This window comes from Rhinichthys klamathensis, unplaced genomic scaffold, assembly GCF_029890125.1.
Source record: "Rhinichthys klamathensis goyatoka isolate OS25496 unplaced genomic scaffold, OSU_Roscu_1.1 h1tg000514l_1, whole genome shotgun sequence".
Classification (NCBI taxonomy): Eukaryota; Metazoa; Chordata; class Actinopteri; order Cypriniformes; family Leuciscidae; genus Rhinichthys; species Rhinichthys klamathensis.
The window spans coordinates 669,343-692,634 of NW_026606994.1; the positions used below are offsets into that span (position 1 = coordinate 669,343).

At 39.9% G+C, this 23,292-nt stretch overlaps 1 protein-coding gene across 1 annotated transcript in view; it reads right to left on the reverse strand.

Moving 5' to 3' along the window:
* Positions 1–22,833, reverse strand: part of LOC130072943 (phosphatidylinositol 4-kinase alpha-like) — a 40,044-nt gene extending 17,211 nt beyond the window's left edge. Inside the window, exons 1-14 of the mRNA XM_056238277.1 lie at positions 22,744–22,833; positions 22,541–22,665; positions 21,350–21,431; positions 21,152–21,235; positions 20,988–21,077; positions 17,485–17,604; positions 13,096–13,110; positions 12,748–12,840; positions 11,802–11,958; positions 11,592–11,719; positions 7,764–7,922; positions 6,497–6,648; positions 2,726–2,833; positions 2,517–2,644 (exon numbers count right to left, since the gene is read on the reverse strand). Coding sequence (XP_056094252.1) covers positions 2,517–2,644; positions 2,726–2,833; positions 6,497–6,648; positions 7,764–7,922; positions 11,592–11,719; positions 11,802–11,958; positions 12,748–12,840; positions 13,096–13,110; positions 17,485–17,604; positions 20,988–21,077; positions 21,152–21,235; positions 21,350–21,431; positions 22,541–22,665; positions 22,744–22,812 — 1,510 coding nt within the window. The 5' untranslated portion in view covers positions 22,813–22,833. The remainder of the gene's footprint in view (positions 1–2,516; positions 2,645–2,725; positions 2,834–6,496; positions 6,649–7,763; positions 7,923–11,591; positions 11,720–11,801; positions 11,959–12,747; positions 12,841–13,095; positions 13,111–17,484; positions 17,605–20,987; positions 21,078–21,151; positions 21,236–21,349; positions 21,432–22,540; positions 22,666–22,743) is intronic.
* Positions 22,834–23,292: the final 459 nt, after the last annotated feature.

A 23,292-nucleotide genomic window follows, 5' to 3' on the forward strand; every position in this document is an offset into this window, starting at 1 on the left:
TAGCCTATAGGCTTCATTAGCCGACTATAATATTGAAGGTAAATATTAACTGATTTGTATACAAACACTTAAATTACACTTTTATTTATTTGTATAATAATAAAGTTATATGAAATATAAACATTTAAATGGTGGCTGTCATAAAAACTTGCCAGATTTATTCAAACATGCATTAAATATTGAAGAGCATTAAAAATTATAATGCATATATAATATGGTGCATATATTTAGCAAAATGCTCCTCTCTAGAGTTAATTTTTCTAACTGACTAACGAGTTTATGGTCACATGTGGTTTTTCTGAGGTAAATGTGACGTGACATTGTTTACAAGCTGTTTTACAAGCTGTTCCATGGTTGAAACACTGATTGAGCGATTCCATGTGACATGATACGGATTTTCGAAGTTGTACTCTATCGTTTAACACACTTTCAGATGCTCATTCATGTTTATTTCGCGCTGTAACTGGTATTAAGGCGGAAGAGGAGATCATGTGCGCTCCGCGCTGCTGCTTCTCTTGAGCGGAGCTGCGCCCGAGTGATCTCACGCCAAAACGCCATGTTTTTGAATTTCGTAAAAAAATGGACGTACTTAGAAATCTGAGACTTTGTTTCATATCAATAGTAACAAAGTACAAAGATTATTGCGATGTAATGGATGGGATGAGCGCTACAATGTTCCATTCATTCGTCAACTGAAAACAGGATGACTAATCGATTCTTGGGATTTTAGGGGGCTTTCACACTGGCAGTTTAGTTCGGAACGGGGCACGGTTCGCATGAAAAATCGCTAATGTGAACGCTGTCATGGGACCCATGTGCGCACTGGGGTACCGAACCCAAGACTACCTGGAAGAGGTGGTCTGAGTTCGGTTGCTCCCAAACCGTGCCGCGGTTCGCGTGAATGTGAAAGCAACACGGACTCGGGTGCGCACTTGTTCAGGAAGTAAAGTAACCTGCGCATGCGTTTTTAGCTTATTGTGATGTATTTAGTTAAATAAAACGCTTGTAAGGGATTATAGTGTTGATGATTTACCTTGGATACGAGCGAGAGTGAGCCTGCGTGCAGTGTATTCGTGCATTGCGCGTGGAATCAGGGCAACAAAGTTGGAAATCCACTGTCTCCTAAAAAGAGTCCGTTTGCAAGCAGCAGAAGTCCACCTTATGTGACACACGCACAGTAAACCTGTAGTGTTCACTCAACTGCGCATAATAGCAGCGAATTAATAAAAAAAACCACAATATTGACCCACGTTCTGTTTTCTATCATGCGCCGTGCACGTTTGCGATGACGTCATATGCACGCAAACGCACCAGGGTTCGATAGAATCAAGTTGTGTGTGAAACCAGACCAACACTGCGGGGGGCGCCGGGAACAAACGCGCTCGGGCTCGGACCGCAGCAAACGAGCCCAGTGTAAAAGCCCCCTAAGAATCGATATCGGTTCGTAAAAAATGAGAATCGATATTTTTTTACCCAGCCCTAGTCAAAACAGCAGCAGGAATCCCTCAGTCACACACAAACACAGATCTGCTGAGGAGACGTGGTTCTGACGCCTGTACTGAACTGTGATGGGCAACTATCACAACTATGATGAGAAAAAACAGCCATGCTTGAGCATTCTGTCCTTTTTAGGGTCGCATCTTGTGACATCATGTTCTGTGTTTGGTCCGTTTACATGTCTTTGAGCACTAAGACTCGCAGTGTGAACGCAGCCAAAACGTATTTAGGGTTCAGTCAATCTTGTCAAATCTATTTCAGCTGATGAGATTAACGTTATAAAAGGCCGCTGGCGTGATTACCGATGAGCGACACCTGTGAGACGCACCGGTCTCGTATCTCTCACGGAGGAGCGGGAATTTTCTTAGCAATGTTAAAACGCACATCAACCGATCACTTGTTTAGCGTTCATGTAAACACTACATTCAGATTCACCAATCGGAATGAATTCAGTTCGATTGAAACAAGAGGTGTGCATGTAAACAATGAATGGCGACTGCAGAAAGCAAAAGCTGAATCCCGGACATCGGCGGCCGGACATGTCCGGGAAAAAGAGGATGGTAACCCCTACTACTCAGCTTTCTCCACAGAACAAGAGCCTGCTAGCTTAGCTTACAAAAAAGATGTCTGACACTATGTGTTTTTGTGAGTGAGATCCCAGCCTCTATGGGCGGGTTGAGAACATGCGGGACAGCCTCTACTACTGACTGTAGTCTTTAGCCTCTGGCCAAAAAATCCGCCGATGACGCAAAATGACGATTTTTGCGTCATCGGAGGATTTTTTCCAGACAAAAAATACATAAATCTCTCGTCTCAGGGGGATATGAGGGTGGAAAGCACGGTAATTCGAAAATACTACAGGTTTTCTACTAATACAAAGCTTAATGCTAAATCCTGCAGTATCCCTTTAAGTGAAGATGTGGAGAGTGTCAAAATAAAGAAAACACCCATAACACCACACCTGTCAGGTGGGTTTGAGCTGAAGATCGTTCATGTGAACTTCGATGATGTTTGTTTACCTGGTGGGACGAGCTGAATGGCTGTGAGATACTTCTTATCCGACAGCAAACACGCGTAGAATTTGATCATGATGCTGATGTCTTCGCGCAGGCGTTTCTCCGGCTGAGTGGGGAATCGTGGAGCCACACTGAAACACACACAAAAACACACTCAGTTTGCTGCAAGAGAAACTACACATTTCCCCCACCGGTGTGGATGCTCATACTACCTGAAGTAATCGAAGGCTGTAGAGTAGATCTTCTCTCTCAGGACATTACGGATGGTGGCATTGGTCACAACATCAGCATGCAGAAGAGTGAGACCAAGAGTCAGGAGCCTAATTACACAATTACAACACTAGCAGGTTATATGTGTTGAAAATTAGCATGTGTGCTAAAACACTCAAGCAAATGCATATGGTTCGTCCAATGTAATTGTAACGTCCATGTCAAATAAAATAAAATAAAAATATACAACATTACCACATGCGTTTATATGTGTACAAACAGAGCATCATACATAATGTAACGGTGGAAATTGTTTCATCATAAATATTTGGGCACTGTTTTTGATGACCATCTTAAGTTTGATATAAACAGCGCTGCCATCATGAAGCGGGGGCAACCTTCTCTGTCACGCCGGTCATCCTGTGTATCAGTCTTTTATTGAGAGTCTTTTAAGTTTTTCTTCGATCTGTTGGTTTCACAATCTGACAGTTAAAGACAGGAATAGCCTGAACAATATTGTAAAAATCTGTTCTAAAATTATTGGTGTGAAACAGAGAGACCTTAATGTCTTCTGTAACCAACTAATAGTTCGGAAGGCAGCGAGTATCTTAGCCTCTCCAGGACATGCTTTGTCAGGTTAATTTTCTCTGTTGCCTTCTGGGCGTCATTATGCGCTTCCTGTGAGTAAGACGAACCACCACTTTAAATCTTTTATCCCTTCTGCGATCAAACTTTTCAACTCTGTGTAATTTTTTTCTTTTTTTAAGTGCACATATTGACTGTCTGTATGTGGTGAGAAATGTGTGTGATCTGTGTTATGTATTGTTGTATACATGCTGCTCTAAACTAATTGCCCCTTGCAGGATTAATAAAGTTGCTAAAGTCAAAAACACAACAACATTTTTTATCCTGGTCTGCTTAGTGTTCACATTGCATTTTAACCCTCTGGTTATCTTCGGGGTCTTTTTGACCCGCAAATGACATTTGGTGAATTTTAAAAAAATGTTCTCTTTGTCCAAATGGTATGAAAACTTATACGCCTCTTAACACTGTCTAGATCTACCAAAAAAAATATATATTGGAATGATATCTGTTTTTATGTTAGCGTGAAAAAAATGCCAGCACTTGTTATCTTCGGGGTCCCTGGAGACCCCGCATAGTAAATATACAAAATTCATCATCAAAATCAGAAACAACAAAGAAACAACGCAGATCACATAGACAGAAATAAAGTGGCACACTTCCAACAATGCAAAAAAAAAAATCCACAATGCACACACACACACAGTAATACATTTGTAAGGCTATACTATGCATACTGCCTGCAGTGCACTGACGCATAAACACCTGCAGTGCACTGTAAACGAGACTGTATGTGATGACCACCAATTATTGTTCCTAGTTGTTCGATTTTTTCCCCATTCACTGTTTTTTTAAACTAAATTTTATTTTTTTACTGCTTTATTTGCTCATTTGTTATTGCTGTTCAGTTCATTGCATTTTGATGTTCATGTCATGTATTTTTACTCAATATGTAATATAACTGTTCATTTCTGTAATTTTTTGTTCTGTTACATTTAGTAAAATTGTAGAATTAAAATTGTAGAATTATATTAAAAACAGATGATTGAAATAAATTATAAAATCTAAAGACTCCAACATTTGGAGTCTTGTTCAGGTTTGATTCTAATCATAATGTAACATTATTGAAAAACTTTTGTCTGTACAAAAAATGCTAAACTTTGACAAAAAGTATTTTTTTGTGTGTTATAATTGTGATTTTGTAATATTTAGATATGAATCCAACTGGAAAAAATTGTGAAAAGATACGTAGTTTGGTTAATCACATAGCAAATAGCTTATAGTGGAGGTCTATGGCCATCTAGTGGTTAAAGTGAGTTTTTTTTATTTTTTTTTTTACTGCATTTTCCAAAAAAATGGGCAAAAATCTTACATTAAATAATTTAAAATGATCCATGTTATCCCCATAAATGAAAGTTACACATCTGGGTCTTTTATAAAGTAAATTTGACATAAAATGCTGTTTTTTGTAAAAAAGCCTATTTAAATAAATATTTATTTATTTATAGAAATTTAAAAGATACAAAAAATCCTCCAAAAACTGCACAAATGTTGAGTAAAAACATTAATAAACAGACTAAAATTACATTTGTAAAAAAAAAAAAATATTATTCTGTTACAAAATTAAATGTTATTGTCTGGGGTCCCTGGAGACCCCAAAGATAATGAGTGTAGACACAAATGAAGATAATCAGAGGGTTAACAACATTTTTAACTAAAGATACCAAACCTAAAGGCATAGGGAGATGTTAACCTGATTGGTCGGCTTTTATGACGTATAAACCAAAACAATGCTGTGTTCTGGGATAAATGCACTCACTGTGCGTGCGTAGCTACATCCCAGATAGCACAAGTCTATTTGATGTGATGTTTACATCTGGAAGACGTCTATAGGACGTTTCCTGTCAGATGTCAAATAGACATTTAGAAGATGTCTTTAAGATGTAATGATTTAGAATGCATGTTAAACTGACATCTTCTAAAAGTCTATTTGATATCTGACAGGAAACGTCCAATAGACGTTTTGCAGATGAGCCAACACTCTTAAAAATACGTCTTCCAAAAATACGTCTTCCAGATGTAAACATCACATCAAATAGACTTGTGCTATCTGGGATATGATGGTAATTTGACCATTTAGGATTTATATGTGCATACATACATATATACCGTAATTACTCAAATAAAGGCCGGGGCCTTTATTTACCTGAACTGCAGATGGTAGCCGGCTTTTATTTGAAGCAGGCTTTTATTAGAGGCAGGCCTTTATTTCTAATTCGCGATCCCCGCCCGCCCGCCAGCCAAGTTTTCATGGTGACGCGTCATGCTTGGCACGTGTTCACCACAGCCAAAATAGCGCTGTATGACAGATGTAGCGCTTTTATTTCTAAATATTAACCAACTTGCTTACCATGTCATCAACTATCTTCTATTCTGACTCTCAAATCCGTGTAAGTGAGTTTGTTTTGTCGTTTAAAACCCTTTATAAATGATCTTGATCTGTAACGTGAGATGGGCACCGCAGTTCGGAGATTCCTGTTGTATTTGTTAAGTTACAGCGCGTGAATTCTTCAGTTTCTCCCGAAATACATGAAAGTAAGTGGCCGGTGAACTGGGAGAAGAATAGAGTAAACTTTATAGTTACTTACACTGTATCTGATATGAATAAAACACGTCGCCAAATATATTTGAATGGATTGTTATTGCTGCTTCCATAGACACTATTGTGTATTTTACAAACTATAAATTTATTGTTTTGCTATAAATCATATCTATTTAAATGTCTGAAACCTAAAATAAACATGTGGTTAAAAACACTGAATAGTTGTGATATATGACAAGCGCTGAGCGCGTCCGTCTTTGAGTGTACACTCATTTAAAGTGTACCTATTCACACTATTTTTTCCCCGGCCTTAATTTGAGACCGGCCTTTATTTGTCCGCGTTGACCACGCCCCCGGCCACTATCAGAGGCCCAGCGTTTATTTGAATACCGGTCTTTATTTGAGGAATTACGGTAAGCTAGTTACAAATAACACAGTAGTTAACATTTGAAGTGGATCAAAACCTTTCATCAAAGTAATACATGAATTTTGATCAATACCCGTTCTTGTCTTAGAACAGCTTTGATGAACTTTTTTGATGTTGACTACTGTAGTTTATCGTGTAAATGCTGTAAAACATGTGTTTCACCTGAACCGGGGTCCTATAGCAGCTACGTGTCGGTTCAGGCAGCTCTTGGGTCCACCGACACTGATGGAGAGGGCTTTCTGCAGGAGAACCGTGAAGATCTCCACCTGATCTGCACTGCAGTACTTCGCGATTTCAAATCTCTGCACTAGAAACTAAACACACACACACACACACACACACACACACAGAACTGCAAAAATCACTCATATGGGGAATGCAATGATATGTGATCACTTTGAGGGTTTCCGTTTGATGGCTGTGTTTAAAATGAAATAGTTTATTACTGCATACTAAACAGTAGCTATAATGCCTACTGTTTTATAAAAAAATAGTATATACTATTTTATATAATAGTATAAAATAGTATATTCAAATGGTAGTACTCATTGCATTGTATGTTTTACTAGCCGAGTCTAGAGAAAAATGGTAAAAAAAAGCAGTTGAAATAATAAGCAAATTAAAGTAAAATAAATAAATGTGATTAAAATAGTTATTATTCTATTAAATACAGATGATGAAATTAAATTAAAATAAATAAATTTAATCAAATAAAAGAATTAGATAAAAAAAAATTGTTATATTATATTTTTTCTCTACTAACTATAATAATGTATTGTTAAATATATTCATTATTTATTTAATTTTAGTGCATAAAAGATCATATCAGATTTATGAATACATTTTTTAATTAAAATCGTTATTAAATCTATTGAATGGATTAAGCTAGATTAAAATAAATAAAAATGATTAATATAAATATTAAAATTAAATAAATAATGTATTTAACAGTACATTATAATAGTGAGTAGAGAATAGAGAGTAGAAAATATAATAATGCAACTTAAAACTTTTATTTATAATATTAATTTCTCAGTGTATAAATTTGGTGTTAATAAAATATAGATGCCTTTTAAATTTTAGAATGGGGGGTGATGTTGATTAATGGAGAAAAAACACTAACTTTATCCCTTAAAACTTATTTGATCACCGAAGTTTTTGGTTCACTGCAGTTTTAAGGAGAAAATACTCAGCAATGCTGTCGACTTATGAATTTACACATGGTTTGTCTTAAAGCGTATTAAAAACACCACATAGACACATAAACAACATTAAAAGCTGGACTTTCCCCCACAGGGTTTTTGATTGATTTTAACAACAATGTGAAAAGCACTGTGTAAAGTCAAGTCAGTTTTAGTTACATACACTATGCATACTATATTCTGCATAAATCGTAAGAGTAGTAGTAGTAGTAAGCAGTAATCCAGACCTCGATCCAGAGTGAATGCGGTGTGACGTTGGGTGGACGAGGCAGTGGTTGACTTTCTTCTGAAGCCGCTAAAGGATCGGCCTCTGACTCGGTCTCCGAGAACAAGCCCATCTTCAGCTTGATGGTCATCTGCCAGGCGTCCGCCATCTCACGCATGAACTGCACACACACACACACACACACGTCATGAACACAGTGTTTTCACAGCATGTGATGCGGTTATAGTGAAAGGGATAGTTCACCCAATATGAAAATTACCCCATGATTTACTCATTTACTCACCCTGAAGTCATCCTGGGTGTGTATGACATTATTCTTTCAGACGAACACAATCAGAGTTATATTAAAAAATTTCCTGGCTCTTCCAAGCTTTATAATGGGAGTGAATGGGTTTATTTTTTTGGAAGTCCTTCAAAGCGCATCTATTCATGATTCATGAAGTGCTCCACACGGCTCTGGAGGGTTTATAAAGGCCTTCTGAAGTAAAGCGATGCGTTCGTGTAAGAAAAATATCCATATTTAAAGCTGCAGTTGGCAAGTCTGGCAGATTGAGTGGACTTAGGCAAAATTTTGAATGTTTACAACTCTTATGGCCCTCCCAGCGGATACCCTCCCACCGAGTTCGTGCTCGTCAGTGTGTGTGCACCAGGTTATCTGTGAACGCGCCCGTCTCATCAGCATCCATCAACACCATGGAGTATTTGGAGGTATGCTGTCCTGGCTAATCTACCGATAGATTGCAATTGCTAACGTCATTTATACTCTAAATGAGCTTACTTGATTTTCCGCCATCACTCTTCGATACTGCGCAAACTTCCGCGAACTTCAGGCGTGTGCATGTGATTGCCCGATCTGTGATTGGCAGTCAGATCTCACACCCCCCTGCGCTGATTGGACCCGATGAACCGGGAGCTGTGGATTTTTGCAAAACAAATAACACGCTCCAGGTGGAGCTAGAAGCTCGTTTTTTTTTCTAAAACTACTTAATTTATGTTGTTCTGTTGGATTATAGTGTCGATTTCACCGAATATGATAAAAAAAATGTTGCCGACGGCAGCTTTAAGGCGAGACACTACAGGTGAATAGGGTAATTTTTTTAACTAGCCGATATCACCATGAAACTTTTTCCAGTTGATTACCTATATTAAGATGAGAAAAAAAATGTATTACAAGTCTTCTGTATTTCAAATTAGGCATTATCTAATTAAATATGCACTAATTTGCATACATTTAAAAAAAAAATGAAATCTGAGTATTGGATAAAGCCAGGTTCAAAATTATTTTTTCATTGTGTTCACATATTAGACGGGGAAAAAAAACTACAGATGGATTTATGGATATCTACTTTTGTTATCCTGTAAATCAGAATATACTGCCAATAGCCTTAATAAAATGATGATGGTTTTTTGGAATAAAATGTTATATAAATCAGGCTAGGAATAATATATTTACAAATCCCTCTGTAAATGTCTTCATAACATAACTAGGTACAAGACTGGAAAGTTTGCTGTATATAAGTGCTACTGAAGTGGAGATGAGAGAAAAGTCAATTTGAAAAAACGGGCTTTAAAGATTTAGCATCAGCTAATGAGATTGCGCATTTGCACCCTTTTACTTTCACGATTGGTTGCTGATAAAAAGGAAATGACCATATTTGGATCCGACAACATTGTACAGGAGAGAGAGAGCTTTCTAACTATGGAGGGATTATTGGGACAGATTGAAAACTAAAAAAGTCTAAAACTAAAAGTCTTAAACGAAAATTAAAAGTCTAAATTTGAAACTAAAAGTCTAAGTCGAAAATGAATTTGGTATTTAGGATTGGGCATTTGGTATTTAGGAGTGGGCATTTGGTATTTAGGATTGGGCATTTGGTATTTAGGATTGGGCATTTGGTATTTAGGATTGGGCATTTGGTATTTAGGATTGGGCATTTGGTATTTAGGATTGGGCATTTGGTATTTAGGATTGGGCATTTGGTATTTAGGATTGGGCATTTGGTATTTAGGATTGGGTATTTGGTATTTAGGATTGGGCATTTGGTATTTAGGATTGGGTATTTGGTATTTAGGATTGGGCATTTGGTATTTAGGATTGGGCATTTGGTATTTAGGATTGGGTATTTGGTATTTAGGATTGGGTATTTGGTATTTAGGATTGGGTATTTGGTATTTAGGATTGGGCATTTGGTATTTAGGATTGGGTATTTAGGATTGGGTATTTGGTATTTAGGATTGGGCATTTGGTATTTAGGATTGGGTATTTGGTATTTAGGATTGGGCATTTGGTATTTAGGATTGGGTATTTGGTATTTAGGATTGGGCATTTGGTATTTAGGATTGGGTATTTGGTATTTAGGATTGGGCATTTGGTATTTAGGATTGGGTATTTGGTATTTAGGATTGGGCATTTGGTATTTAGGATTGGGTATTTAGGATTGGGTATTTGGTATTTAGGATTGGGCATTTGGTATTTAGGATTGGGTATTTGGTATTTAGGATTGGGCATTTGGTATTTAGGATTGGGTATTTAGGATTGGGTATTTGGTATTTAGGATTGGGCATTTGGTATTTAGGATTGGGTATTTGGTATTTAGGATTGGGCATTTGGTATTTAGGATTGGGTATTTAGGATTGGGCATTTGGTATTTAGGATTGGGCATTTGGTATTTAGGATTGGGCATTTGGTATTTAGGATTGGGTATTTGGTATTTAGGATTGGGCATTTGGTATTTAGGATTGGGCATTTGGTATTTAGGATTGGGCATTTGGTATTTAGGATTGGGCATTTGGTATTTAGGATTGGGCATTTGGTATTTAGGATTGGGCATTTGGTATTTAGGATTGGGCATTTGGTATTTAGGATTGGGCATTTGGTATTTAGGATTGGGTATTTAGGATTGGGCATTTGGTATTTAGGATTGGGCATTTGGTATTTAGGATTGGGTATTTAGGATTGGGCATTTGGTATTTAGGATTGGGCATTTGGTATTTAGGATTGGGCATTTGGTATTTAGGATTGGGCATTTGGTATTTAGGATTGGGTATTTAGGATTGGGCATTTGGTATTTAGGATTGGGCATTTGGTATTTAGGATTGGGCATTTGGTATTTAGGATTGGGTATTTGGTATTTAGGATTGGGCATTTGGTATTTAGGATTGGGTATTTAGGATTGGGCATTTGGTATTTAGGATTGGGCATTTGGTATTTAGGATTGGGCATTTTGTATTTAGGATTGGGTATTTAGGATTGGGCATTTGGTATTTAGGATTGGGCATTTGGTCATTTAGCCATTTAGGAGTTAGGATTGGGCATTTAGGGATTTAGGATTGGGAATTTGGCATTTAGGATTGGGCATTTGGTCATTTAGCTTTTTAGGATTTTGGATTGGGCATTTGAGGATTGAGGATTGAGGAGTGTATGCAAATAAGGAGGCGTGGCCCAAATACTGGAGGCAGGGTTTGAAATTGCTGGTGCGCAGAGGCACCTTATGGACAGCAAAGGGCGCTCCCAGTGCTAGACTTTTAGAGATTAGAGACTCTAGGCCTAGACTCAATGAACAACATCTCAACACTAAATTATAAAGGCCTGTCTCATATAGACGCCTGTCTCAAATCCAAGCCGGTGCAGTTCGACGATTTGGGAAAATAAAAGCTATTATTTGAAGTTTTACGGTACACAAAAAACATACATATTCACTGCCATTATAAAGCTGGGAAGAGCCAGGATTTTTTTAATACAACTCTGATTGTGTTCGTCTGAAGGAAGAATGCCATACACACCTAGGATGGCTTCAGGGTGAGTAAATCACAGCTAGTTTAAAGGTACCTGGACTTCAGCTCCACTGCGCGCTGCGAGAAGCCATTCCCAGCACGCGATGGCCGTCTCCATGCCCTGCTCCGTGAACATCTTCAGCGGAGACGAGCAGAGATGATGCAGCAGCTGGAGATCGCAGTCTGAGACAGAGACGTTTGTGTGCGTCACTCAAACATCATGCATTCGAGGCGGCCTGTGTGACGGTGTGTGTGTGTGCGCTACCTTTAGTGCTGATGAACAGAGCGGTCATCTTAAACATGTTCTGCATGAAGGCGTCAGAGTTTTTGGCGTCCAGAGCGTCGCTCATCTGAGAGATCATCAGTTTGCTGGGGTTCGACTCGCTGTGTGTCGCCTTGGCAAACTGCAGCATCCCAGCCACCTCAACACACACACACACACACACACACAATCAAATGCTCTGCTCTTGCATTACGGACACATAAACATTTCCAGGTCATATTTCACCTCAAAAACAAGAAAGAAAGAAGGTATGAAAATGAAGCCCATTTAAATACAGTATAAAATATTTTTTGCATTGTGATATTATTTATGTGACAATAAAGCACATTTTCTTCATAATGCAAAAACATATACATATATATATATATATATATATATATATATATATATATATATATATTCCTTTTGGCCCTAAAAATAGACTTTCGTTATGGAAAATAATATGAATATGTTATTTGTTTATTTTAATTTTCTGTGAAAAATATGTCCCAATGCAAGTAAATAAATAAATTACAATTATTTAATTAAAATAAAAATGTAATAAAAAAACAAAACAAAATTAAAATGAATGAATAAATAAATTAATAAAATATATATATTGTTCCTAAAATAATTGGTCCTCAAAACAGACTTATGATTTTCTTTATGGAAAATAAGACTATGTTGTTTCTTATTTCTTTATTTAAATTTTCTGTGAAATGATGTCACAAATCAAATAAATATTTAAATGAATTAAATTAAAATTAATAAATAAATAATATTAAATTAACATAATTAATGTAATATTTCGGTTCTAATAAAGATTTTCTTTACATAAAAAAAAGATGATATTTTCAGATTATTTTTTACAGAAAATTAAAATAAAGAAATAACGTTCCAGTCAAGTTTCAAGAGATTCCCTCATCAACACCCTATTGACTGCGTTCACCTCTCCGGTGTAGCGGTTACGCAGGTTGAGCGACGCCATGAAGTTGGAGTAATCCTTCTTCACACAGGAGGGCCGCTCCGTCAGCTGGGTAACCTGGGGAGGATGAAACTGATTCAGTCTCTTCACAGTTAAAAACATCCCCCTGCAAACATTACGAATGCACATTCCTGACTAATCCTAGAAGTAAAGGCCAGTATCCCTTCTTCCCCTATAAAGCATCAGGCGTGCTGTGAGCTGGAGCAGTGGGACTATACTGACCTCGACTGCTGTGATCAAACATATATGGGTCTGTATTAACTGGAACAAGAGTTCAACAAGACGAAGCAACTGAAAGCATTGAGTACCAACCTGAGGAAAAGCTGCCTGGGACGAGGGGGAGGGACACACGGCAGGCCACACCCACCAAACCCAGGGCCAACCAATCACAGCGCACACACAGATGAGTTAGCAGAGACGCAATGATGTAACGGCACAAACAAACAGAATGACAAATGATACGCAAACATGCTGGAAAATTACATCAGAGCGCATACCATGCAAAAAACAACACAACAAAGACCAAAGTAACAGGCATGACATGAACACAACAGTGCTAATGAATATTCATAAAGTGTTACTGCATGAATCATTAATATTATATCTCACATTTTAGTTCATATCCGGCCAGAAATATCTGGTTAGTTACTGTGAAAAGCATAATGTGTGTAACACTCTTCACAACACACACTGTTTCTAAGAATCTTCTTTACAGCTATTCATATGGTTAATGTTTATAATGCACTATAGTCCACATTAAGGTCAAATTTGCAGTGCATTGTGGGATACAGCACATCATACAGTGTTATATACACTATATAGTAAATGCAGAAGGTCATTTGGCTCAACATACAATTTACATAATAAATTGCTGTATGCATTAACTGCTAAAAGAGATGGCAATATTTAATACATTATTACTGCAAATATTATCTTCAAAGCTGCTTTGAAACAATGTGCATTATGAACAGAGCCATATATAATATAAATAAAACTGACGACAAATAATCAGTGAAATGTGATCATGTTAAAATTATTTACATGTTCAGATGTTCTGTCAATCAGTTTTTGAATTTAGTGATTTTTTCAATATGTATTTTGAGCATGTGGCATAAATCATAAATCTTCTTTCTAAAATGATTGATGTTTTTATTCTGAAGACTGGCCGCCGTCTTACCTTAATCTGCCCAAACACCTCAGTTACCATCTACCATAAGAGCACAGCATCGGTTACCGTCGGGACGTGTGTGTGTGTGTTTGTGTGTGTGTGTGTGTGTGTGTGAGAGAGAGACTCTGTGTGGGACGTGTGTGTGTGAGAGGGACTCTGTGTGGGACGTGTGTGTGTGAGAGAGACTCTGTGTGGGACGTGTGTGTGTGAGAGAGACTCTGCGTGGGACGTGAGAGTGTGAGAGGGACTCTGTGTGGGACGTGTGTGTGTGTGAGAGAGACTCTGTGTGGGACGTGAGTGTGTGAGAGGGACTCTGTGTGGGACGCGAGTGTGTGAGAGGGACTCTGTGTGTGACGTGTGTGTGTGAGAGAGACTCTGTGTGGGACGTGTGTGTGTAAGAGAGACTCTGTGTGGGACGTGTGTGTGTGAGAGGGACTCTGTGTGTGACGTGTGTGTGTGAGAGGGACTCTGTGTGTGACGTGTGTGTGTGAGAGAGGGACTCTGTGTGGGACGTGTGTGTGTGAGAGACTCTGTGTGGGACGTGTGTGTGTGAGAGAGACTCTGTGTGGGACGTGTGTGTGTGAGAGGGACTCTGTGTGGGACGTGTGTGTGTAAGAGAGACTCTGTGTGGGACGTGTGTGTGTGAGAGGGACTTTGTGTGTGACGTGTGTGTGTGAGAGAGACTCTGTGTGGGACGTGTGTGTGTAAGAGAGACTCTGTGTGGGACGTGTGTGTGTGAGAGGGACTCTGTGTGTGACGTGTGTGTGTAAGAGAGACTCTGTGTGGGACGTGTGTGTGTGAGAGGGACTCTGTGTGTGACGTGTGTGTGTGAGAGGGACTCTGTGTGGGACGTGTGTGTGTAAGAGAGACTCTGTGTGGGACGTGTGTGTGTGAGAGGGACTCTGTGTGTGACGTGTGTGTGTGAGAGGGACTCTGTGTGGGACGTGTGTGTGTAAGAGAGACTCTGTGTGGGACGTGTGTGTGTGAGAGGGACTCTGTGTGGGACGTGTGTGTGTGAGAGGGACTCTGTGTGGGACGTGTGTGTGTAAGAGAGACTCTGTGTGGGACGTGTGTGTGTGAGAGGGACTCTGTGTGTGACGTGTGTGTGTGAGAGGGACTCTGTGTGTGACGTGTGTGTGTGAGAGAGACTCTGTGTGGGACGTGAGAGTGTGAGAGGGACTCTGTGTGGGACGTGAGTGTGTGAGAGGGACTCTGTGTGGGACGTGTGTGTGTGAGAGAGACTCTGTGTGGGACGTGTGTGTGTGAGAGAGACTCTGTGTGGGACGTGAGAGTGTGAGAGGGACTCTGTGTGGGACGTGTGTGTGTGAGAGAGACTCTGTGTGGGACGTGTGTGTGTAAGAGAGACTCTGTGTGGGACGTGAGTGTGTGAGAGGGACTCTGTGTGGGACGCGAGTGTGTGAGAGGGACTCTGTGTGTGACGTGTGTGTGTGAGAGAGACTCTGTGTGGGACGTGAGTGTGTGAGAGGGACTCTGTGTGGGACGCGAGTGTGTGAGAGGGACTCTGTGTGGGACGTGAGTGTGTGAGAGGGACTCTGTGTGTGACGTGTGTGTGTGAGAGAGACTCTGTGTGGGACGTGAGTGTGTGAGAGGGACTCTGTGTGGGACGTGTGTGTGTGAGAGAGACTCTGTGTGGGACGTGTGTGTGTGAGAGAGACTCTGTGTGGGACGTGAGAGTGTGAGAGGGACTCTGTGTGGGACGTGTGTGTGTGAGAGAGACTCTGTGTGGGACGTGTGTGTGTGAGAGGGACTCTGTGTGGGACGTGTGTGTGTGAGAGAGACTCTGTGTGGGACGTGAGTGTGTGAGAGGGACTCTGTGTGGGACGTGTGTGTGTGTGTGTGAGAGGGACTCTGCGTGGGACGTGTGTGTGTGTGAGTGACTGTGTGGGACGCGAGTGTGTGAGAGGGACTCTGTGTGGGACGTGTGTGTGTGAGAGAGACTCTGTGTGGGACGTGTGTGTGTGAGAGGGACTCTGTGTGGGACGCGAGTGTGTGAGAGGGACTCTGTGTGGGACGTGTGTGTGTGAGAGAGACTGTGTGGGACGTGAGTGTGAGAGAGAGACTCTGTGTGGGACGTGTGTGTGTGTGAGTGACTGTGTGGGACGCGAGTGTGTGAGAGGGACTCTGTGTGGGACGTGTGTGTGTGAGAGAGACTCTGTGTGGGACGTGTGTGTGTGAGAGGGACTCTGTGTGGGACGCGAGTGTGTGAGAGGGACTCTGTGTGGGACGTGTGTGTGTGAGAGAGACTGTGTGGGACGTGAGTGTGTGAGAGAGACTCTGTGTGGGACGTGAGTGTGTGTGAGAGGGACTCTGTGTGGGACGTGAGTGTGTGTGAGAGGGACTCTGTGTGGGACGTGTGTGTGTGAGAGAGACTCTGTGTGGGACGTGAGTGTGTGTGAGAGGGACTCTGTGTGGGACGTGAGTGTGTGAGAGAGACTCTATGTGGGACGTGAGTGTGTGTGAGAGGGACTCTGTGTGGGACGTGAGTGTGTGTGAGGGACTCTGTGTGGGACGTGTGTGTGTGAGAGAGACTCTGTGTGGGACGTGTGTGTGTGTGTGTGAGAGGGACTCTGCGTGGGACGCGAGTGTGTGTGAGTGACTGTGTGGGACGCGAGTGTGTGAGAGGGACTCTGTGTGGGACGTGTGTGTGTGAGAGAGACTGTGTGGGACGTGAGTGTGAGAGAGAGACTCTGTGTGGGACGTGTGTGTGTGTGAGTGACTGTGTGGGACGCGAGTGTGTGAGAGGGACTCTGTGTGGGACGTGTGTGTGTGAGAGAGACTCTGTGTGGGACGTGTGTGTGTGAGAGGGACTCTGTGTGGGACGCGAGTGTGTGAGAGGGACTCTGTGTGGGACGTGTGTGTGTGAGAGAGACTGTGTGGGACGTGTGTGTGTGAGAGAGACTCTGTGTGGGACGTGAGTGTGTGTGAGAGGGACTCTGTGTGGGACGTGAGTGTGTGTGAGAGGGACTCTGTGTGGGACGTGTGTGTGTGAGAGAGACTCTGTGTGGGACGTGTGTGTGTGAGAGGGACTCTGTGTGGGACGTGAGTGTGTGAGAGAGACTCTGTGTGGGACGTGAGTGTGTGTGAGAGGGACTCTGTGTGGGACGTGAGTGTGTGTGAGGGACTCTGCGTGGGACGTGTGTGTGTGTGTGAGTGACTGTGTGGAACGCGAGTGTGTGAGAGGGACTCTGTGTGGGACGTGTGTGTGTGTGAGTGACTGTGTGGGACGCGAGTGTGTGAGAGGGACTCTGTGTGTGACGTGTGTGTGTGTGAGTGACTGTGTGGAACGCGAGTGTGTGAGAGGGACTCTGTGTGTGACGTGTGTGTGTGTGAGTGACTGTGTGGAACGCGAGTGTGTGAGAGGGACTCTGTGTGGGACGTGTGTGTGTGTGAGTGACTGTGTGGAACGCGAGTGTGTGAGAGGGACTCTGTGTGGGACGTGTGTGTGTGTGAGTGACTGTGTGGGACGCGAGTGTGTGAGAGGGACTCTGTGTGTGACGTGTGTGTTCTCTCACCCCCAGTGTCGTGCTTTGACGGTTGTATCCCGCGAAGCTGAGAATGCTCTCGGTCGCCATCGCCAGACCCGTGTGCTGAGACAAACCCGACAGCCAGTTCTGATGCTTGTTCAGATACTCCTGAGACAGACACACACATCACAGGCTCCAGCACAACGGTTTTCAACATCCATAATAGTCACAAATGTTTCTTGATCAGCAAATTAGAATGATTTCTGAAGGATCATGTGACACTGAAGCTGAATTTTCAGCATCATTACTCCAGTCTTCAATCACAGGAATAAATTAGTTACAAAATATATTCACATAGAAAATGGCAATTTTGTAATAATATTTCACTGTTTTTACTGTATTTTTGATAGCCTTGGTGAGCAAAAGACAAAAACATAAAAAATTCATACGACCCCAAACTTTTGAACAGTCATGATTAACATAAACCTAACATAAAACTAACACTGCATCTTATTCACATCAAATAGTTTGCCAAAGTACCCCAGATGGTAAACTATTTCTGGTGAAAGCTTCTGAGGCTAATATAACCCACAAATCCTTTTGCTACGGAAGAGGGAGAGCTTGTTTTTTTTTTAAATAAATAAAATTATGATGAGATGCTGCAACAGCAGTTTATAAACGTATCAACACAAAGTTAAAGTCCCCCTGAAGTCAATCATTTTATCCCTTAAAACTCATCTTTGATCACCAAAATGACATATTTAAACGTTTTTTTCCTTTAAAGGTGCTATATGTATTTTTTAGCGGCCTCTATCGGTGATGTTTCAGATTGCAACCAATTTTTACAAGAGCGCTCGTGCTCGAACACAAGAGCGATCCCTCATGGTACACGGCCACACTGAGACTTTCATCACACCGGAGAAAGCATCACTTTTATCAGCTTGAGGTTGAACTAATGCTCCATGCTCGTACCATGATAACCTTACATTTGTGGTGTTATCTAGCATAAGGCATTTCACTAACTATTCGTGTATCTTTCACAATCAGCAATGTCAACACAGGTGAATGTATAATATGATAAAACGAAAACGGCTAGTGAACTAGACTGAACAATTTCAGATCGTAGGAAGTAACATTACTGTACTGAACGTGTCGGAAATGTGTATTATAAACAATATGATAGTAGTGGGACGAGTGACGTTAGACAGTAGATCTAGTACATAAAATAAAAGTTACATCCTAAAGCACATACTTTTTGTTATCCTGGAACAGTCTTTTGTATTCATTTCATGTCTCATATACGTTGTAGTTTACCTTGCTATTTCATTACAGTTTAACATTATTTATTTCAGCATATCTGAAAACTTGTAATTTATCACAATAAAAATAGCGGAGGTCTCTCCATAATTCAAACGCTCTGCCGATGTTGATCCGTATTTTCGTCCTGAGTCGATCCGATTCACGTTTGGCCTGACGAGCTTCAGCAGATACATTTCTGTTTTGTTTTGTTTTGTATATTTGTGTGGAGTTTGTGTTGGAGTGTGTGTTGTGTTGGAGTGTGTGTTGTGCTGGAGTGTGTGTTGTGCTGGAGTGTGTGTTGTGCTGGAGTGTGTGTTGTGTTGGAGTGTGTGTTGTGTTGGAGTGTGTGTTGTGCTGGAGTGTGTGTTGTGCTGGAGTGTGTGTTGTGCTGGAGTGTGTGTTGTGTTGGACTGTGTGTTGTGCTGGAGTGTGTGTTGTGCTGGAGTGTGTGTTGTGCTGGAGTGTGTGTTGTGCTGGAGTGTGTGTTGTGCTGGAGTGTGTGTTGTGCTGGAGTGTGTGTTGTGCTGGAGTGTGTGTTGTGCTGGAGTGTGTGTTGTGCTGGAGTGTGTGTTGTGCTGGAGTGTGTGTTGTGTTGGAGTGTGAGTGTGTGTTGTGTTGGAGTGTGTGTTGTGTTGGAGTGTGTGTTGTGCTGGAGTGTGTGTTGTGCTGGAGTTTGTGTTGTGTTGGAGTGTGTGTTGTGCTGGAGTGTGTGTTGTGTTGGAGTGTGTGTTGTGCTGGAGTGTGTGTTGTGCTGGAGTGTGTGTTGTGTTGGAGTGTGTGTTGTGTTGGAGTGTGTGTTGTGCTGGAGTGTGTGTTGTGCTGGAGTGTGTGTTGTGTTGGAGTGTGTGTTGTGTTGGAGTGTGTGTTGTGCTGGAGTGTGTGTTGTGCTGGAGTTTGTGTTGTGTTGGACTCTGTGTTGTGCTGGAGTGTGTGTTGTGCTGGAGTGTGTGTTGTGCTGGAGTGTGTGTTGTGTTGGAGTGTGTGTTGTGCTGGAGTGTGTGTTGTGTTGGAGTGTGTGTTGTGCTGGAGTGTGTGTTGTGTTGGAGTGTGTGTTGTGCTGGAGTGTGTGTTGTGTTGGAGTGTGTGTTGTGCTGGAGGCAGGTCGTGTTTGGTGTTATTAGACTCATGTCGTCAGCTGCAGTGTCGTCGATCGCATAGACTGTATATAAGGAGAGAGGCTCGGGAGCGCACATGCACGTCACATCCGTTGGATTTCGCGGTAAATCCGACCCGGAGACTTCACATAGAAATAGGAATACTGGCCTTCAGAGGTAATAGCAAAACCCGACAAGTGGATCATTGTAATGTGTGATTACAACCCCTTCACACACAGGCAATAAAAAAAGGATTCATTTTAGAAGAAAAGTTTCATATAGCACCTTTAAGTAGAAATCTGACTGTAGTACTTTTACTTGTACTTGAGTAAAAGTACAGATAGCCCTTGCTAAATTTTACTCAAGTAATGAAGCGGTGTACTCTGTCCGCGGCACAACGGTTCATATGCTCACTGTCTCCAAATTATGACCAGAAATTGACACATATTAAATCTGCTGTTAAAAATAAATAAATAAATAAATAAATGTAGGAGATTAGTATTTATGCGCAAACATCAGGAAACTCGCTATATCTAAGCAGGGTGCGCATGACCAAAAATTAATTCTGATTTGAAGCTTGTGAAATAAACGCGCACATACACCCGATCACTTGTTTAGCGTAATCAGATTGCTCTACTGAATTCATCATGAATGAAACAAAAGTTGTGCATAAACATAAATTACCCGTAACCACTGCTCAGTGTATGGAAATCAAATTCCTTGCTCTTAGCAAAGCCATCCAGCCTAGCGTAACTATATTTGTAATGTAGATTTTATTTATAAAGTGCAGTGTTATTTTACATTTGATTACAGTTTCTGTACCCGAAAACCTGAAAATCTTAAAACACTAATTTATATCGTCTCTTTATTTAGTTTAATTTTTTTGAGTGTTTACTTGTCTTTAATGCTTGAAATTTATATTAGTTAGGCTAGATGTTTTTTAATGATATTTTTAAAGCACAAACGTTCTTTAGCCTGTTGATTTTTGTTCATTATATTCAGCTACAATCAAATGTTTTGCAATAAGACTAAATGTGAACAAGTTTATTTTATTTATTTTTTTACCTTATTGGAATCGAAATTAGGAATCGATAAGCAGAATCGAAATCGAAATCACACCCTAGTGTATACTGTATAGTGTGTGTGAGTTGAGCTCACCTGGAGATGAGACTTGGTGACGGAGGCGGCCCACTTCATGGCCTCCTTCAAGATCTCTCCACAGCGAGCGGCAAAGTCCTTCACGATGCCCTGGACAACAAACAACATCTCAAAACATTGGACTCGATCGCGAGTACGTTCAGGTCTCGGACGCTCCGTCTCACCTCTCGCGCCTCGTGCGTGTCTGGGACCGTTATCCTGTACGGGGTGTCGGGAATGTCGTAGTACGGCTGATCTTTGTGGATGTCCTGTTTAACATGAGGTCAGGGTAAGTGAATGACATGACATGCGAGAGCTATATGGGTCACGTGTGTGTGTGTGTGTGTGTGTGTGTGTGTGTGTGTGTGTGTGTGTGTACTGACGGCGCTCAGAGACAGAGAGAGAGTCTGCAGGATGTCCAACATCGTCTTCAAAACTCTCCCACTCCACAACAAGTGCGGAAACCTAGACAGCAAACAGAGATTTCACAGATTGTGTTCAATAAATATTTTACAATAGCAGTAATACTACTGTAATAAAAAAATAAAAAAAAATTATTATTATTACTACAATTAAAATAAATTATTAAATTAATACAATTAAATAAATTAATATTTTACTATAGCAGAAATTCTACTAAAAATAATTTATAATTTATATTATGATTAAATTAATATAATTAAATTCATAAATATTTTACTATAGCAATAATACTAATGTAATAAAATACAAAAACAATATTTTTATTATTATTATTATTATTATTATTAAATGAATACAATTAAATAAATAAATATTTTATTATTGCAGTAATACTACTGCACTAAAATAGTTAATAATAATGATAAATCACCATCATTTTTTATATAATTATCATTATTACATCAATATAGAGGACAAACAGTGATTTGATAGATTTGAGCTTTTAGTTTGTTTTTGTGTGAGAGAAACAAATAGGAATATTACTATTACATTTATTATTAATCATCAGCGTAATTTCAATTATTATTAATAATACATTATTATTATTAATATTAAATTATATAAATGATAATAATCATAATAAATGAAAAAATATATATTTTACTATAGCAATGATACTAATGTAATTAAAATACTAAACAAAAATTATACATTTAATAATAATAATAATAATAATAATAATAATGAAAATAATCTTTTTTTTTTACAGAACACTAAAATTACAATATTTATATTTATGTCAGTCTTTATGTCATTTCTTTACTTTGAAACGTGACACTATAAAGCTTTTATTTCGGAGTAAAACTGCAGGAAGACCCAAGAACTCGTTTGTTGACAACAGATTTATAAATGATTCTCATTACAAGTTTGGGAAGACATTTGCCGCATTTTGTCTTTTCAAAAGCAAGTTAAAACCAACCTAACCTCACAGTGCTGGCAGATCTGTGTGGAACTCTATACTCTAATAGTAATAATAAGCATTACAAAAAACACAAAAACTACAAGGAATACTCAAATATTGGGTGAAATAGTAGAGTTTACATCATAAGTGATGCTTTAATATGCCGTCTAGGTAGGGAAAGTAATTTTACGTTTCGGCGAGTCCTGAGAGGTATTTATCTGCAACTCTGCGGATCCTCTTGTGGGTGTGGTTAAAGTTGACCAATAGGAACTGAGCATGACGCTCAAGCTCCTCCTCGTGCTCTTTAGTCTTGGGCTGAAACACAACGCAAAGACACTATCAATAATGAGCGATCAATACTGCATTCAGAGATCCGTCAAATACTCGACTCACTTTCTCAGCCATCATCTGCAGGAAAACATCGAAGACTTTATCACCGACACAAATCACACACTGCATCATGCCTGGGCGGAGATAAAGATGCAAAGCAAGTCAGACCTAGGGCTGTGTGATGTATTGAATATTCACAGTATATTTGTAATTGTTTTGCTGGTCACATAATACCAAGCAAAAGTTGGTTTCCTAAAGATCATGTGATTAAACTAGTTTCATGATCATTTGTTTTATGAGAGAGATTCAATAACAGTGTTAGAGTTTCCATTTATTAATTTTCACAAATCAGTTCGATTTCAATGAATTGAGTCAAAACTCTTGATTCGATGATATAATGAATACAAGTTCTAATATGTATAATTAATACAAATACAGGTGAAACTCGAGAAATTAGAATATGGTGCAAAAGTTCATTTATTTCAGTAATTCAACTTAAAAGGTGAAACTAATATATTATATAGACTCATTACATGCAAAGTGAGATATTTCAAGCCTTTATTTCTTATAATTTTGATTATGGCTTACAGATATGAAAACTTTTCACATTCA